The following is a 16,862-nucleotide window of genomic DNA, read 5'->3' as shown; positions in this document are numbered from 1 at the left end:
AAGAGGGGGACACCGATAGGGGATAAAGAAGGGATATAAAAGATAGCGATTGAGTTTTTACAGAATTATATCAGGAAGAAAAGGTTCCTGAGGAGAGGATTAAACAATACCTGATGGAGTCAGACCTTCCTAAGTTATTTCCTAATGAGAAAGAGGCCTTAGATCAGGAGATAACAATAGCCGAAATTGAAAAAGCGGTAAGACAACAGAAATGTCAAAAAATCCCAGACACTGACGGAATTCCTGCAGAATTGTATAAGGTATTAATGGAAGCGTTGGGAAAACATATGAAAGATCTATTTAATGAAATTTTGGATGAGGCTATAGTCCCGCAAACCTGGTTGGAGGCAAATATTAGTTTGATTCCTAAGGATGACTTCCCTTCGAAGCATATTAAAAATTATAGGCCAATATCCCTTCTTAATTCAGATTATAAAATATTTGCGACAATAATTGCGGATAGATTAAAAATTTACTTAAACCAATTCATACATACAGACCAGAATGGGTTTCTTCCCACTAGACAAATAAAAGATAATCTTAGAATTATATTAAATGTTCTGGAGTATTATGAAAGCCGACCAGATAAACAATTAGCTTTAATATTTATCGATGCTCTAAAAGCATTCGATAGGGTTAATTGGGATTTCCTAATGTGTCAGTTGGAACATATGGAGTTGGGGGCTACATTCCGTAATATGATTAAAGCAATCTATACTAAGCAGGAAGCGAGATTGTTGATAAATGGGAATTTAACTGACAAATTTGATATCTGTAAGGGCACTAGGCAGGGTTTTCCACTCTCCCCACTTTTATTTATCCTAATCTTAGAACCCTTATTGAGAATAATAAGGAAAGATGAGGAGATTACTGGGCTTCAGATAAGAGACCAAATTTATAAACTGCAGGCGTTTGCAGATGATATGGTCTTTGTTTTGGAAAACCCTCTGGAATCCAGCACGGAATTACTAAAAAGGATTGAGGAATTTGGAAACGTGGCTGGTCTACAAGTAAATAAAGATAAGATGAATATATTGACAAAAAATCTTTCAAATAGAAGTAAACAGATGTTAGAGGACACTACAGGGTTTAAAATCGTGAAGAAGGTGAAATATTTAGGAATCTGGTTGACAGGAAGATGTTCAAGTATTAGGGAGAATAATTATTCTAAATTACTGATACAAACAAAAATGGACCTGGGAAAATGGGGTAGGATACAGTTGTCATTATTAGGAAGGGTAGCCACAGTGAAATCTTATGTTTTGCCAAAATGGAATTTTCTTTTCCAGACAGCACCAGTTAAACTTTCGATTAAATTTTTAAAAGAGTTAGAGGGGGTAGTTTCTAGATTCGTATGGCAGGGGAAATGGCCCAGGATTGGGAAAAAATGATGCAAGAAATTAAGGAAAGAGGGGGCCTTGGCCTACCGAACTGGGAACTTTACTATCAGGCTGCCCTCTTAGTTTGGGGCAAGGAATGGATAAGTTTAAGGAATAATCGATTGTTGAGTTTGGAAGGATTTGATTTGCTGCAGGGATGGCATGCAGCTCTTTGGCGGGAAGGTACTCCTCCAAGCAAACAGTTTACTCGCCACTACATAAGGGATATACTGATTCGGAATTGGGACAAGATAAGGGCTAAGTACTATGCGCAAAATCCGTGTTGGTCATCAACCTTGGAAGCCTTGAACCATCTGACCCTACTCAAGAAGGGAAGAAGACCAACTTACAAAGAACTTTTAGATAGCGGAGGAGAACTCAAAACACAACAAGATCTGGCTCAGCAAGGGTTTCAACTGGAGTGGTGGGCCTACCTGCAGATCCAGTCAAGGTATAAGAAGGATAAGGAAGGAAGGGGTATTTATCTGAATCTGCAGGAATTAGATAAGATTCTGCTGGGTCCGGAGAAAGGGATGATATCTAAGTGTTATAAATTGCTGCTAACTAGGGTAGTAGGGGAGGAGGTGGTAAAAGATGCGATGATTGCCTGGGGGAAGAATTTTGGTTATGCACTTTCACTTGAGAAATGGGAAGAGATTTGGTGGACTAATATGAGGCTGGTGGTTTCCACGTCATATAAGGAGAACATATACAAAATGCTTTATAGATGGCATCTCCCTCCGGCTAGACTTTCCAAAATGTTCCCTGGATTGTCGGCCGATTGTTGGAAGTGTGGTAAAGGGATTGGCACATACTATCACTTATGGTGGACATGTCCGGAAGTGGTTAGATATTGGATGAGGATCCAAAAATGGATAGAGGAAATCACAGGGTGTTTAGTTGATCTTAAACCAGAGACGTATCTGCTTGGCTCCAGGCCTGGAAATATTAAGAAGGAAATATGGTATTTGGTTTTATATATCTTAACGGCAGCAAGGATGGGGTATGCTCAATTCTGGAAGGCAAATCATACCCCGCCGGATGAAGTTATAATTAGGAGAATACTTGATTGTGCAGAAGCAGACACATTGACCAAGAAGTTGAAGGGTAAAGAAGAGACACCAGCATTTCTATCATGGAATAAATGGTATATTTGGATGGATAAAAGATTAAAGAAATGAGGGTGGCTTGGAGGTTGGTCAAAAATGAAGTGATATAGTTTTTGTTTATGAATAAGCTTTGGAGTTGGATGGTTATAAGAGACTTAATGAGTGGAATATAATTGTTAGTTTAGAAGTAGATATAATGTGAAATTTTTGAAATGGTTTTCAATTCTTTGATTTCTTCGTCTTTTGTATATTGTAAATGTTTTTTTGTCTTTGTTGGTGTATGGTGTGTTTTTAACACGAAATGTAAATAAAAATTTATTTAAAAAAAAAGAAGTTGGCTACTCACCAAGAGTTCTTTCAGTAAAACCTGTTCATAAAGAAAGGATATGTAAATGACACTGTGTTGATTTTACCATTCTTCCATTTATCCAGTCATATATTTCAGTGAATAATTTATAAAAACTAGAATAACTGTCTCTTTATTAGATTTAGAATCATTCTCATCATCTATTTACAGTCAGAAATCAGCTCTCTTTAGATAATATATATAACTACAGAGAACACCAAAAAGGTAATAAACAAATCCTATTTATTTCTGATCAAATTAACTATTCCTATACATACACACATATATCCACACACACGTGCACATACTTTTAAAGCCTGTTTTTAAAGGGGAACCTAGACTATTAATACCTAAAAAGCAATGGCTAGGGGGGAAAAAGAGCCTTGGTGGAGCAGTGGGCTAATGCCTCCTTAAGTAACACCAGCTGCCTGCAATTAGTGCAGGTTCGCATCCCACCAGGCTCAAGGTTGACTCAGCCTTCCATTCTTCCGAGGTAGGTAAAATGAGGACCCAGATTGTTGGGGGCAATTAAGCTGACTTTGTAATAATGCACTTGGGGTGTGTGTGAAAGCTCTAATAAGCAGGCATATACATAGAATGAAGGCTACTGCTAAGCTTGTAAGCCGCCCTGAGTCTTCGGAGAAGGGCGGGATATAAATGGAATTAAAATAAAATAAAATAAAAAAATCTACATTTCTAGAAATTTCTGGAGACAAGTGTGCTTCCATGCAGAGCTTTCTCCTGTTCTGACCTACTCATGGAATTTGACAATCAATAATTAGCCAATTATCAAATAGCCAATCACCAAGTCATTTAGAATGGGTAACATATGAGACAGGTGTGGCTGTCTCTCCCAAAAGGAAAAGGCATATTCAATATTTCATGTATTATGTCTTTCTTAACATGCATGGCAAAACAAAGTTCCCCATGTTCTCCCAGAGTTTGAGATAGTTGTTGGGAAGGTGCTGTGAATAATTTTCTGTAAAATCAATATCGTTAAAAAGTAGGGGAAAGTGGGTATGCTCAGGTAATTCTGGGAGTTGAAGTCCACAAGTCATAAAAGAGCCAAGATTGCCTACTCCTGGCTTAGGTAATGACCTTCTTCCATAATTGAAAATTATCCAAATGGGTCATGTGGGTTATAGATCCCTTATTGATGATTAATTAGGACCAGGATTTAAAACAGCAGAGCCTTATGCATACCATGAGATGAAGAGCTTCAGATTCTAGACATAGAATTACTCTGTAGAGTAATTATATTTTCTTAGCTATCAGAAGATGATCGGCTTTGGCATAAAGAGAAGTAGAAAATGAGAAATGAGTGTGCCACACATTTGCCACTTGGTTGCTTCCAGGAAAATGCCAAACCAACGAGGGATATCTTCACATAGAAGCAAGGTTTGATGCCCTTCCAGATCCACCCATGCATTCACAGAACAAGAGAACCAAATATAATTCATTTCTAGCAAACAATAAAGAAAAGTAAAAAGAAAGGCTGACTCAGCCTTCCATCCTACAAGATTGTAAAACGAAGACCCGGATTGTTGAGGGCAATATGCAAATAATGCTGACTTTGTAAACCTCCCAGAGAGTGCTGTAAAACTTTATGGGGCGGTATATAAATCTAAGTGCTATTGTTATTGCCTAAGGAAAAAAAAATACTTTTTTCACGACTGAATATTGCATTAATATTCTGTGGTTTAATATCCAACTAACTGTTTCTGATTTTGAGGAAGAGAATACTCTAGGATTTCTTCTGTGATGGTGTTTTTTTAATCAGTTATTTAAATGACAAAAGGTATCACTCACACAGAGTAGCTGACCAGAAAAAGTTGGCTTTAGGACATGAAAAGGGGATTATGGAACTTACCACTTGTTTCTTCAGGATGACCTGTTCAGAAAATAAAATTATATGTAAATGATATTCCTCATATTAATTGTTGATACTATTATAATCAGTAATTAAAATCTGTTGCGATTACATCTAAAATGTGATAGTGAACTGAATTTTCTCAAAGCCATCCTGAGGGTCAGTGTAAAGGCAGAATAGAAGGAGAGAAGAATAAAATAACAAAGGCAGTAATGTGATCACTTACACCCCCCCCCCAGTTTAGAATATTCCCACCAAATACAGGGAAATCAATATACAACACTTTCCATATGCGATTTTGTTTTGGGATTGAAATAATGAAAAATCATTGATCCTGAAATAGACATCTCAGCACATATACCTGCCAAGTAATGTGCAACTGAATGCTTGACAGTTAACACTTATTTATACCTCAGAGTAAAATGGCAGGCTTTCCTAACATGGATTTCTCCAAATGAAATGGGGCTGAACTTCCCAGAAACAACTATCTATAGCGCCTGCCCTATGGAATCAACTGCCAACAGAACTCCGGACTGCCCCCGACCTTCATTCATTTCGCCAGGACCTAAAAACCTGGCTCTTTGAGCTATCTGGTCTGGACTGACGGGTTTTAATGTTTTTAAATTGTGATTTTAATTTTTTGGGGCTAGACTTAATTTTTTTATTTTATTTTATATTGTATTGTTTTTAAATTTTACCTTGTAAACCGCCCTGAGTCCTTCGGGAGTAGGGCGGTATATAAACCGAATGAATGAATGAATGAATGAATGAATGAATGAATGAATGAATGAATGAATAAATAAATAAATAAATAAATAATAGCATTTAGAGTTTTGTAATATTGTTGAAATCTCTGGACTAAGGGTTATCCTATTTTAATGTTACCCTCTTGAATTGTATAAATTGTTCTTAATTCCTGAGCAAAGAGTAAACATGACAATTTATGATCCATCGCCCAAGTAGCCTGGATTTGGCATTTTTGTCCACTTTTCAAGTCCTTTCCAAGGACCTGGGATAGGCAGATGTGGATGTTTGATTGTGTTGCAGATATTGTTGCAGGATGTAAGTTGTTCCAAGTAAAGCTGCTTTTTGCAATTGACGGATGGTGAATTTGTCAATGCTGATGGTGTTCAAATGGTGTTCCAGTTGTTTTGGGATTGCATCTGTTACTATTGGTACTACCCTTGCTTTCTTTTGCCATAGTTGTGCTATTATTATTTAGTTTATTATTTAGTTTAGTTTACTTATTATTTGCAAACAATAATTTTTAAACCTCTTGGAAAACTATAGATTGAGAGTACAAACTTACTTGTCAGCTCAGCTCTTGGCAATGGAGTTGTGAAAGCCTCTGATAAGAAAAAAAATCTGTTAATCTTTGCCCAATATTCTTAGTTAACAATTATGAGTTATTTGTAAAAAATAATAAAGATGAGATACAAATAAGTAAATAAATCTCAGTTGTTTTGTCTGCTTTTCTATTGTTTTTCCTACCAATAGCCCTAGAAGCTCCTTCTCCTTCATTCTCTTCTCAGTTCTAAACCTTAGCAGCTTTAAGATATCTGGACTTTAGCATGCTGGTCGAGGAATTCTGGGAGTTGATGTCCAGACAACTTAAAGTTGTAAAGGTGAAAAGCATAGCTCGAAAGGACAGAACTATTGTACCGGTTAAAATAATTTCAAAATGACCATAATTGTCATTGTCCTGTCCATTTGAAATAAGAACTTTATAAGGCTAAAAAGAAACAAAGGAAGCCACTTTCAGTTTAGAGATTTATAAGCTTCCTTTGATGAGACACATGCGATTCTACATAATGAAGAGTTGAAGGTAATGTTGGTGAAGGTAAAAATAATAATGAAAACATAAATAAATGCATAAATAGAAACAAAACAAAACAAAATGGTAGACTCCATGAACTATTAGGTCTTTTTCTGCCATCAGTTTTCCATGTTTCTATGGCTGACTGCCGCATATCTACAGATTGAGATTGTATCATGGGCAGTCTCACAAAATGACTATTGGGTAGCCATTTATAAAACTGTTGTCATAGAGAATTTAGCCAGAAAGCAAACTGGGGGAGGATCTCCTTGTTATTGCTGTGGCCCACTAGGATACATCTCACTATCCTACAGCTTCAGGTTGCATTTTCTGGGTTGGTGAATAAAGCACTGAATTGTAATTATGTTTTGCTTGTTTTAAGGACTAATGGGCCCAAGAATTCTTCATTTTTCAGAGCAGCTGTGTGAACTTTGTAAGCCGTCCATTTGAACAATCTGAGCAATAACATAATATAGAAAAGAAATTGCTCTGTATTTGAAAAGCATTCAGTATGGCATAAATTCTGGTAACATCTTTGACTATTTATGCAGTTTTGAAAAATGGGCAGGCTAAGATAGGGTGAGTTTATCTTTGTGTAATTTCTTTCCATGGAACTTAATTCTGGACTGGTGCTTATCTCAAAGGGATAAAAAATCTAAATCTGAAATCACAACTTTCCAGAATTCTGATTTCTGAGATTAGCAGAGAAAGACATGTATAATGAAGTAAAATGTCAGCAAAAATATCCCATGGTAGGAAAAACATAGCAGCAAGCATCAGGATAACAGAATAATTGACTTGGAAAGGACCATGGAGATTTTCTAATCCACCCCCGTTAGGCAGGAAACCCTATACCATTTCAGAAAAATAGTTGTCCAATCTTTTTAAAAAATCTCCAGTGTTGGAGCATTCACAACTTCTGGAGGCAAGACATTCCATTGATTAATCATTTTTACTTTCGGGAAATTTCTCCTTAGTTTTAGGTTGCTTCTCTCCTTGATTAGTTTCCATCTGTTACTTCTTGTCCTGCCTTCAGGTGCTTTGGAGGATAGCTTGACTCCCTCTTCTTTGTGGCAACCCATGAGATATTGGAACATTACTATCAGGTCAGCCCTAGTCCCTCTTTTCATTAAACAGGATAAGCAACATGCTTACCTCCTACATCATAAAATGCAATGAAGCCTTGACCTTCTGTAATGGAATGTCTGTATAGTACCAAGGTCATCATGCCCGAATAAGAGTACAGTGTTGTTTCTCCTTCACATATTTTCCCAAGTAGAGTTGACCTATATGGTTCTCCATTATAGACAGCAATATATTCAGTAGCACAATCTAAGCTGAAGAAGAAAAAGGACACAAAAATAATCATGGACCAGACAACAGAGCATCATTGTAGAAAAACACTCTTGGTTCCCCTTTCATGCAAAAAGGCCAATGAAATGTCATGGATTAAAATGACTGAATGATATGTGAAAGAAAAATGCTTACTTTATGTAATTAAGGATTAGTCTTATTGGAAAGTGCTCAGGGGAGTTAATTGTCCAGACACACTTTTGATTTCTATTGTCTCCAAGATAATATGGGCCAAAAATTGAACCTCTAGCATCTGAAAACGTTCCACCACATCCAGCTTCAGCTATCAAACAAAAACAGTAAAATGTCATATTTCATAACATATTAAATTACATAATATCTATTGTTCAGCTCTATACATTTTATCATGAAAATTTATACATTAGCTTAATTTAAGAATTGTGAATTTAATACTGATTAGTACTTTGATTTCTGCATATATTTAATGAAATATACCATATCTAATATCTCTTAGCAAAAACATAACTACTAGCTGCGCTATCAACTGAAGCTGCTCCTATAAGCACAGTGGTGTTTTTTTTTAAATCTCATTTTTCTTTTTTTCTTTTTAAATTTTATTGTTTCTTATGCCTTACAATCTTGGTCATTTTGGTCTCATGATAATCACCACAAGCAGAAAGTTGACATAGACCAAAATATAATACAATGAAATCATTAGGGCACAGCTATAAGAAGTAAAATTGCGCCTTTTCCTGAGCATGTTTTATTTTCTGTGAAGACCGAGCATTAGGCATCATTATATTAATCAAAGATCTTGCATGTCTTATAAGATTGCCTACATTATCTGCATTTGACTTGCCTGTCTTGAAATTCATGCTATTGGCAACTCAGTAAAAGACTGGTGAAATAAAAATATCTGGAAGCAAGAAAATTCGAGGCATTCTGCAACAGGTACTTTTAACGAATTAAAAATTTGCAAATCAAGCTCACATACACCTTGTGGATATTTGCATGCCAGTGGCTTGCTGAGACATTTTGGTTCTAAAAAGTATTCTATAAGTCTGGCATAGTCAAAACTAATTTTATGGATTATGCTATGTAGATGTTCTACTTACGTGTGGCTGAAAGTTCACTTGGCATGGGAGTTACTCCTTTAAAAAGAAGACGAAAAGAGAAAAAAAGATAAAGATGAATTATTTTGCCACCTCAAATGTGGTGGAAATTGTGTCTTGGGGTAGCTTGATCATATTATGGTATTTGTGTATTTGTGTGTGTGTGTGTGTGTGTGTGTGTGTGTGTGTGTGTGTACATGACTTTTAGGAAGTAAACTATTAGAAGGGCAGCATAAATTTTTCTTCACTAAAATTGTCCCTGCTTTGTCAATCATCAGTAAGCACTAAAAGCTTTGAAGACAAATACATCTGTGGTAGAATCCAGGAAACTCTGCTCATAGACACATTCACTTTAGTAACTTCTAGATCAGACTGTTGTAACGCATTCCACATGCGGTTGCCCTTGAAAAGTATCTGGAAGCTTCAGCTGGTAGCATGGGCGGTTGTGTGTGCTCCTAGAACAGCACATGTCACCCCTGTGCTTATGAGCTGGATTGTTGCCAGTTTTCTTCCAGGGCCTCTTCAAGGTGCTGGTTTTAAAGCACTTAGTTATCTAAGGTTATCTCCCCAACTATATCTGCCCACTCCACTAGATCTGGAAGAAAGGGCATGCTTCGGATCCTGTCTCTTAGGGACTTAAATATGGCAGATTCTAGGAGATGGGCCTTTTTGGCCACGGAGCATGTTAATGGAACATTTTCCCCCTGAAGTGAGGTTAGCTCCATCCTTTTTTTGTTTCACAACTCAAGACCATGCTTTGTTATCAGGCCTAGGGTCCCAGGGAACCAGAGATATCTTAAGATTGCTGTAGTATTTTGATTAATTTACTCTCTCATGAATGAAGGCAAGCGTACGTGTCCTAGGATTGGTCACTGGGACCAGAGATTTAGTCTTCTCAGCTTCTGGACTCATGCTGGAGCCCATCCAAGGGAACCTTTTTCTATCAGAATGTGGTGAGACAGAAGTTTCCTGAGGATGGGCTCCATTACAACTCCAAAAGCTCAGAAGGTTAAACCTCTGGTCCCAATGATTGACCAGATTAGATCCTACAATCTAATCTCTCCTCTACTGTTTGTACTTTTAGGAATAACTGTTTTAATCTATTTATTGGTTTATTTTAATGATTGCACACTGCCCACCACCACTTCGTGTGAGATGAGTTGCCACATATCTAACATAAATAAATAAAATAAATTTGCAGTGGCATCTTTGTAACTCATGAGAAAAAAATTATCACATTATTCATCCCCCATGCACTGTTACTCAGATGTTTGGTTTGTGATTAATTATGTTTTTGGAAGAAAATAAGACAAGAATTTTAATCTGTAGCTCTTGGTTACTTGGGAGAATCAGAATAGACAGGATAGATTTTCCCCACCCTTTAAATCTTTAACTCCTTGCCTGCCTTTATTTTATTGACCTATAGTCAAATCCACTTTTTAAAAAAAAATACAATACAATGCTGATCAAGTTAAGGGCAGAAGAAGTTTAAGGCTCTTATGGATAAGCCTGCTGTTAAATGATGATCAAGCTCAACACTTCCTGATGGCAAACACAATCAAGCTATCTTTACTATTCTCCTGGAAATTTCAGGTGGAAGGTTTGCAGGTAAGAAATATGTAGCTTAAGAAGTATATATGATCAACCCAGGCAGGAGAGAAGTGAGAGTACAGGTTCTCTGTGCCAAATCTAGTAAAGGAAATGATGGATTAGGATGTGTGTTGCTGATTCCGTAACTGATTGACACCAAATGCAGAGGAAATATTATTGAATCTTTCTTCCCCCCCCCTTCCTTCATCTAAACTGAAATATCCCCACTGTAACTCACATAACCAGCAATTGATCTTGAAACCTTTTTAGCCTGGGTTAGAAGTTCATGAATTTGATGTATTTAGAAAGTAGAAGGCAAGAGGAAAAGAACTGAATATTTGAATTTTGTAATCTGCTTAATATGAAACAATTGTCTTCTCATTTATGCTGGCAGCATCTGAATGAGAGTGATTCATTCCTAACCCTTTAACCTGGTCATATTTCTCAATGCTAAGAGGAAACAATGAAGTGTGTATATTTTGCAATGTTCTTTCTTCTGTACCTACTTCAGAAGGTTCATATCTTTAAAGAAAAATTGTGGCATTGAATCAATTCCATTAGTAGAAGAACAACACTTACCATATACTGTAGATGTTGCTGGGGAAAAAAAAATTAAATATGAGAAAACACATTGCTACATTTTGGGAGATCCTGTCCTAGTACTGTAAACCTATCATTTTTGTCATCCAACCATAATTCCCCTTTATGCCCCTTATTTAGCTATTTATTCTTCTTATTTGTATGCAGCCAGAATCCAAAGTGAGGATCTGTAATGATACATGTATAATCTGAAAAAAATATTAATGGAATTCTAAGGGATGCTTATAAATACTGGGACATAAATATCAGGTATTCTTATTCACTTGTGTATTGTAAGTCAACGACATCATTGCATAGATACTCTTCCCAGTTCAATATTCTGCAGTAGCCTGAGTAATAAGTAAACTTAACCCAGGTTTTAAACTGGAAAACAAAATGGCATTTGATAGGAGCTATGGAACTGACTGACTATGTTTATGTGTGGAATTTAATCTACTTTACTTCTAGGTGTAGAACAATCTAGCATATTTGAGCTACAGGAATCAATGTCTGTTTACTTTCTGATATCCCTGGCATATTTTGCTGTAATATAAAGCTTTCTGAAAATATAGAAATGATTCAATACACACACACACACACACACACACACACACACACACACCCCAAACCTTACAATATTGCTTTCTTCATTGTCAAAATACAGTTCTCAAACCCACATATTGAGAATGATAGCTGAACATGTCCAAATTAACCTTTGGGTTAATTATAGTGTGAGATTTGATTTATACCAAATATGGCATGTATCAGTCCACTTTGAATTTTGATAATGGGTATTAACTAATTACTGTTTTTTGGCTTTATATTTTATCTCCAGTATATAGAAATGCTTAACTATACAATAGTGTTTAAATATAGGTCTGATGTTTTACACATGATATCTATTGTAGTTTAGCAGCATCTATTGTTGTAGAAATTATAAACCTATCACGCAAATAGTAATAGATGAATGAGTCCTTTCAATTAGGAAAACCACAAAATTTAGGTAAAACATTCTTCTCCTATCTAGCATAATAATTCTGATTGGCTAGAAATGATTGGAATGTTTATTCAAAGACAGTTAGGTCGATACTGAGTTGAATAAGCTTATGGCATTTCAATTTACAATAAAATAAGAATTGTTAAATAACCATGGAAAAGCAATACACATATTTCTGAAAAGTATACCATTTTTGTTCTATTAACTTGATTCATTTAATTTCATTTGTCTTTTGTATATTTTAACCCTTCTTACAATATATGTTGAATAAAATAAAAAGAATATTAGAATGTCACATCATTTAATTACAAATTCTAAAATGGGGCCAAATCATTCTAAGAGTTTTTATTCAGGAATTCACTATCTTTACCCAGCAGTTCTTAAGGCATCAGCCTTAAACATATTGCATCAGATCTATTGAATGGGGCATCCAAAGCATGGTATTGCAACCTCAAGTAGCTGCATGGAGCTGCATTCTTCACGTTGGGCAATTGTAGAAGAAATAGAAAGACTGTATTTACACTGCATGATAAAATGTGACATTTAAGCATAAGTGCATTTTTATTTCACATGTTTGCTATTTGTATGGCAGAGGAGCATCTATCAGCATCTGCTTGCATAAGTTAAGAAGAAGACTTTTCAAGTGTTGATCAGTGTTGTTCTCTAACATCTTACCCTATTCCAGCTACATCTTAGCACCTAGTTTTGCTATCATTCCCAAGTTTTTGACTTTGTGATTTTTTTAGGATGATAATTTAGATCAAATTATATTACAATATAATTATCATTTAAGGAAGGAAGGAAGAAGGAAGGAAGGTTAAGAAGTATGGTTTAATCAATGTTGGACTGAGAAATTAGTACAACATTGGCTGAATCAATCATGTTTTCCTTGATTTTTAGTTGAACATTTTTTTATTCCATCATGTATTGTAAGAAGAAATCAGAATGTGGTTGTACAGAAATCAATAAGTATACTTGCAACAATCTGTGCTTAAATCTGCCACTAAGTTAGGAAAACCCCTAGCCTTATAATGACTTTTTTTATTACATAAAACTGGAAAAGCTGCCCTGATTGCATCTTATACTGAAGATATATTACACAAAAATGTTCTTTTAGGGCAAATAAGAAGGATTGAGTAGTCTGTGGCTCGTGCTGATAGAATCACAAAATTGAGACACTAATCAAAACAAACAAGTTAGTCGGGTCTATCTTGTCCTTCTGCTTTCAGTGAAAGCAGTATTCCATCCAAGTGTCTCAGTTCAATTTCTGCTATTTAGTTACTTCTAAGTAAGTAAGTAAAAGTTGGTTTTAATTCTGGTTTAATTATTACTAACATTAGCTAAATATCTAGCCTAGCCATAACCAATTTTTATAGTCTGAGTAGTGAAATAGATTTCAATAACTGTGCTAGAGAGTAGAAACACCTTGGCTGATTTTGGAGACTACGTAGTCAGAACCAGTCCAGTATTTGGATAGGGATTACCTCTTAATACTATGCCTTTTAGCTACATTAGAAAGGGGGGAAAAACTCTGAAGGAAATATCTATAATGTTCCCAAGACAACTGCAGTAGAAGTACATTCTAGTCATTGTATTAAAAGGTCAAGCAGTTCAAATAGTCTGTTTTTCAATTCTTCATTATTATTTAGCTCATTTCCAGCCCTGTATATGGAGAGAATGTAATAAGTATCCCTTTCAGGGGTCCTTGGTAGTCTCTGAGCACTGATGATGTTACCTGGTTTGGGTAATGAATCATCTGCAAGAAAACAACCAAGCTCAGAGAGCACCAAGGACCCCTCATTTCAACCTTGAGCTACAAATATTCTCCTTTATTGGTACCAAGTATCTCTTTGCCCAAATCAAACCCAACATATTACCTGTGGCTGAAAGTAGCAGCACCCAAAGAAAGATCAGTGTGTGATCCATCTCGGGGGAAGATTCCAGAAGAATTTAAAACAGTAATCCTGTGGCAGGGATCACCTGTGAATATATACAGTGTAGAATCTGAAACTTGATCTGCGTTTTTTTTTCAACAGCTCAGATGAACAGGAAGTGATCTGGAAATTACTTCAAGATGCCAAACAAACTGTGCCAAGATTACAGGTGCATATAAATGGTATTTTTCCTTATCTTTTAATTTCTAACTTGTTTAATATTCTTATGATGGTTATTGTGTAAACAGTGTTGAAGCCCAGATTTGTAATCCTATTTCCTCTATTTTTTTTTGTAAGAGATATTTTCCAGGAAGAAAGGAGGCAAAAATTTATAGATATGAGGTGGTATCAAATGAATTGCAACACTATACCATAAATCCTCCTAGCTACTATGCGTAGTTGGGAACATTCTCCATGTCGAAGGGGATTATAAAATTGTGGCATGTTTGGAAGTGACCGCATCTTAAGAGGACATTTTCCTTCAGCTGCGTCATAAAATATGACTTACTTCAGTGTGCTCAACGGGGAAATTGGTTCTCACTTTTTAAAGTCCAAAATACTCCAGTCTGTATTACAATCCATTTTTGATATTTTAAGGTCTTTCATATTTATTTTGTGAGAATGCACAAAGGGAGAAAGATTCCTAGACTCACCTAAAGTAGATCATTTTCATTTTGTCATACCTCATCATGGCTGCATTCTGTGTAACTCCTGCTTAGGCATTAGAACCTAACAGGATTGATTTAATTATATACTCCAGGTAGCAGTGGAACGTACATTCTGCCCCCATCCCTGTCCCATCTCAGAGATAGCAATAGAGTTAGGTATTTTGGCTTCTAGCAAAATTAGGAGTACAACCCAGTTAAACACTGACAGGAATTTGAAGGCAGAGATTGAACCCAAGGTAGTTTGCACACAGATTTTGCGAGAGTCAAAGCACCTGGCTATTAAGCAAATTAAAGTCTGAGTCACAGACTGAAACAGATGTCAAGCTGGGAAAGACCCACCATCAGGTGATGCCCTCCCAATCAGTTTCTTAGAATAGATCTTTCACTGATTTGCTCCTCCATAAGCATTGTATTGAGAAAGTGCACAGGGCGTCTGATTGTGAAAACAGCCATGTCGTTGGGCATAGTTTTGATAAGCCATTTGAGGCTGCCTAACACAAGGTAAATAGCTCTGCTGTGGTTCTAGAAGCGATGCATGGGGAAAATAGCAAGTTCTCATTTGAAATCTCATTTGAGATTTTTGGTCTGTGTCTCCCTGTCTAAAAGCATTCTTACCCAGTTGAATGTCTATGGAGATTCTCAGTCATCCAGGTCATGGTTGTCCCAAGTGTGTTTTTTTTTCCAAGAGGCAACTGGACTTCCTTGTTTTTTCTTTGAAGACGTTTCGCTTTTCATCCAAGAAGCTTCTTCAACTGACTGGATGGTGGGGAATGGAAGGATTTATATTCCTTGCAGACAGCTGGTCATTTGCATTCTTTTAGAGAATCGTTAAGGCCTCTTGGAGGTTTATCTGTGTCTTCAAGGTCACCTCAGTAGTGCAAATGGGTGTAAAGCCTTCTTGGCACTGCTGAAAGGACTGTGTTGTAGAGAGAAGATAGATGATGTTGTATCCCTCCCCCCTGTGAAGAGAGGGCTGTTAAATTTTGACATAGATAGCATCTTTGACCCCTCTTTCAAACCAGCAGTCCACTCTGTCCAAAATGTGGACTTTGCTGTCTTCAAAAGAGTGGCCTTTGTCTCAAGATTCAGCAGTCCATCTGCATTTAAAAAACAAAGGCCACTCTTTTGAAGACAGCAAAGTTCACATTTTGAATAGAGGGGTTTGGAAGAGGGTTCAAAAAGTCCATCTACATTAAGAATGAATAGCCCTCTTTCAACAGAGGGGGAGGGATACAACATCATCTATCTCCTATCTACAACACAGTCCTTTCAGCAGTTCCAAGAAGGCTCCACACCCATTTGCATACTCAGGTGACCTTGAGGACATACTGTAGATAAACCTCCAAGTGGACTCAACGACTCTCTGAAAGAATGCAAATGACCAGCTGTCTGTAAGGAATACAAATCCTTCCATTTCCCCATCATCCAGTCAGAGCTGAAGAAATTTCTTGGATGAGAAGCAAATCGTCTTCAAAGAAAAAAACAAGAAAGTCCAATTGCATCTTGGGAAAGCACCTTTGGATCTTACCCAGTTAGTCTGAGAGTTTAGAGACAAAATCTCAGTGAGTGAGTAAGTGAATGGGTGAATAAATAAATGCAGTAAATAAATAAAATTTACAAAACATGATCAGACACGATTATATAGACTTTGCTCCAACACTGGCTGTTGGCAATTGAGCATTTATAAAACCAGAGCAACTGGGATATGATCTAAACCCTAGCTGCCAACAAATATGGAAGTTCATTCATGAACATATATTCAGAGCTGGGATTCAGCCAGTTTGCACAAGTTCGGCAGAACCGGTAGCAAATTTTTTGTTACCCAGGCCCCGAATGGACTTCTGGAAGCAGCATCTATACAGAGAACCAGTTGTTCACATATTTGAATCCCACCACTGCTTATGTCACTATAGTTCTGGTTTAAGCACTCAAATGCCTATGCCTGAGTTTAACCATTTTTCACTGAGACCTTGGGTCTCACTGCAGTCTGAACCTGAACCTTCATTTACAGAGTTCCCAGAACTGGTTTTATACATGATCCCTCAAGTCCTTTTTCAATGGAGTCTCTTCCAGGGAATCTATGAAAGTCACCCCAAGTTCTAAGTGCCTCCAGTCTTAGAGGGAAATTGCCAAAGAATCCTTTCATTT

The 16,862-nt window shown here is 36.6% G+C and overlaps 1 protein-coding gene across 1 annotated transcript in view; it reads right to left on the bottom strand.

Moving 5' to 3' along the window:
* Positions 1 to 14,183, bottom strand: part of LOC308668495 (scavenger receptor cysteine-rich domain-containing protein DMBT1-like) — a 40,018-nt gene extending 25,835 nt beyond the window's left edge. The window contains exons 1-8 of the mRNA XM_081328481.1: positions 13,990 to 14,183; positions 11,116 to 11,133; positions 8,950 to 8,985; positions 8,009 to 8,156; positions 7,676 to 7,857; positions 6,014 to 6,052; positions 4,705 to 4,725; positions 2,835 to 2,855 (exon numbers count right to left, since the gene is read on the bottom strand). Of these exons, the coding sequence (XP_081184607.1) occupies positions 2,835 to 2,855; positions 4,705 to 4,725; positions 6,014 to 6,052; positions 7,676 to 7,857; positions 8,009 to 8,156; positions 8,950 to 8,985; positions 11,116 to 11,133; positions 13,990 to 14,038 (514 nt within the window). The 5' untranslated portion in view covers positions 14,039 to 14,183. The remainder of the gene's footprint in view (positions 1 to 2,834; positions 2,856 to 4,704; positions 4,726 to 6,013; positions 6,053 to 7,675; positions 7,858 to 8,008; positions 8,157 to 8,949; positions 8,986 to 11,115; positions 11,134 to 13,989) is intronic.
* Between the last annotated feature and the right edge of the window lie 2,679 nt (positions 14,184 to 16,862).

Source organism: Vipera berus (assembly GCF_964194415.1).
Source record: "Vipera berus genome assembly, chromosome: 5".
In the NCBI taxonomy this organism is placed as follows: Eukaryota; Metazoa; Chordata; class Lepidosauria; order Squamata; family Viperidae; genus Vipera; species Vipera berus.
This window is presented reverse-complemented; position numbering and strand designations above follow the sequence as displayed.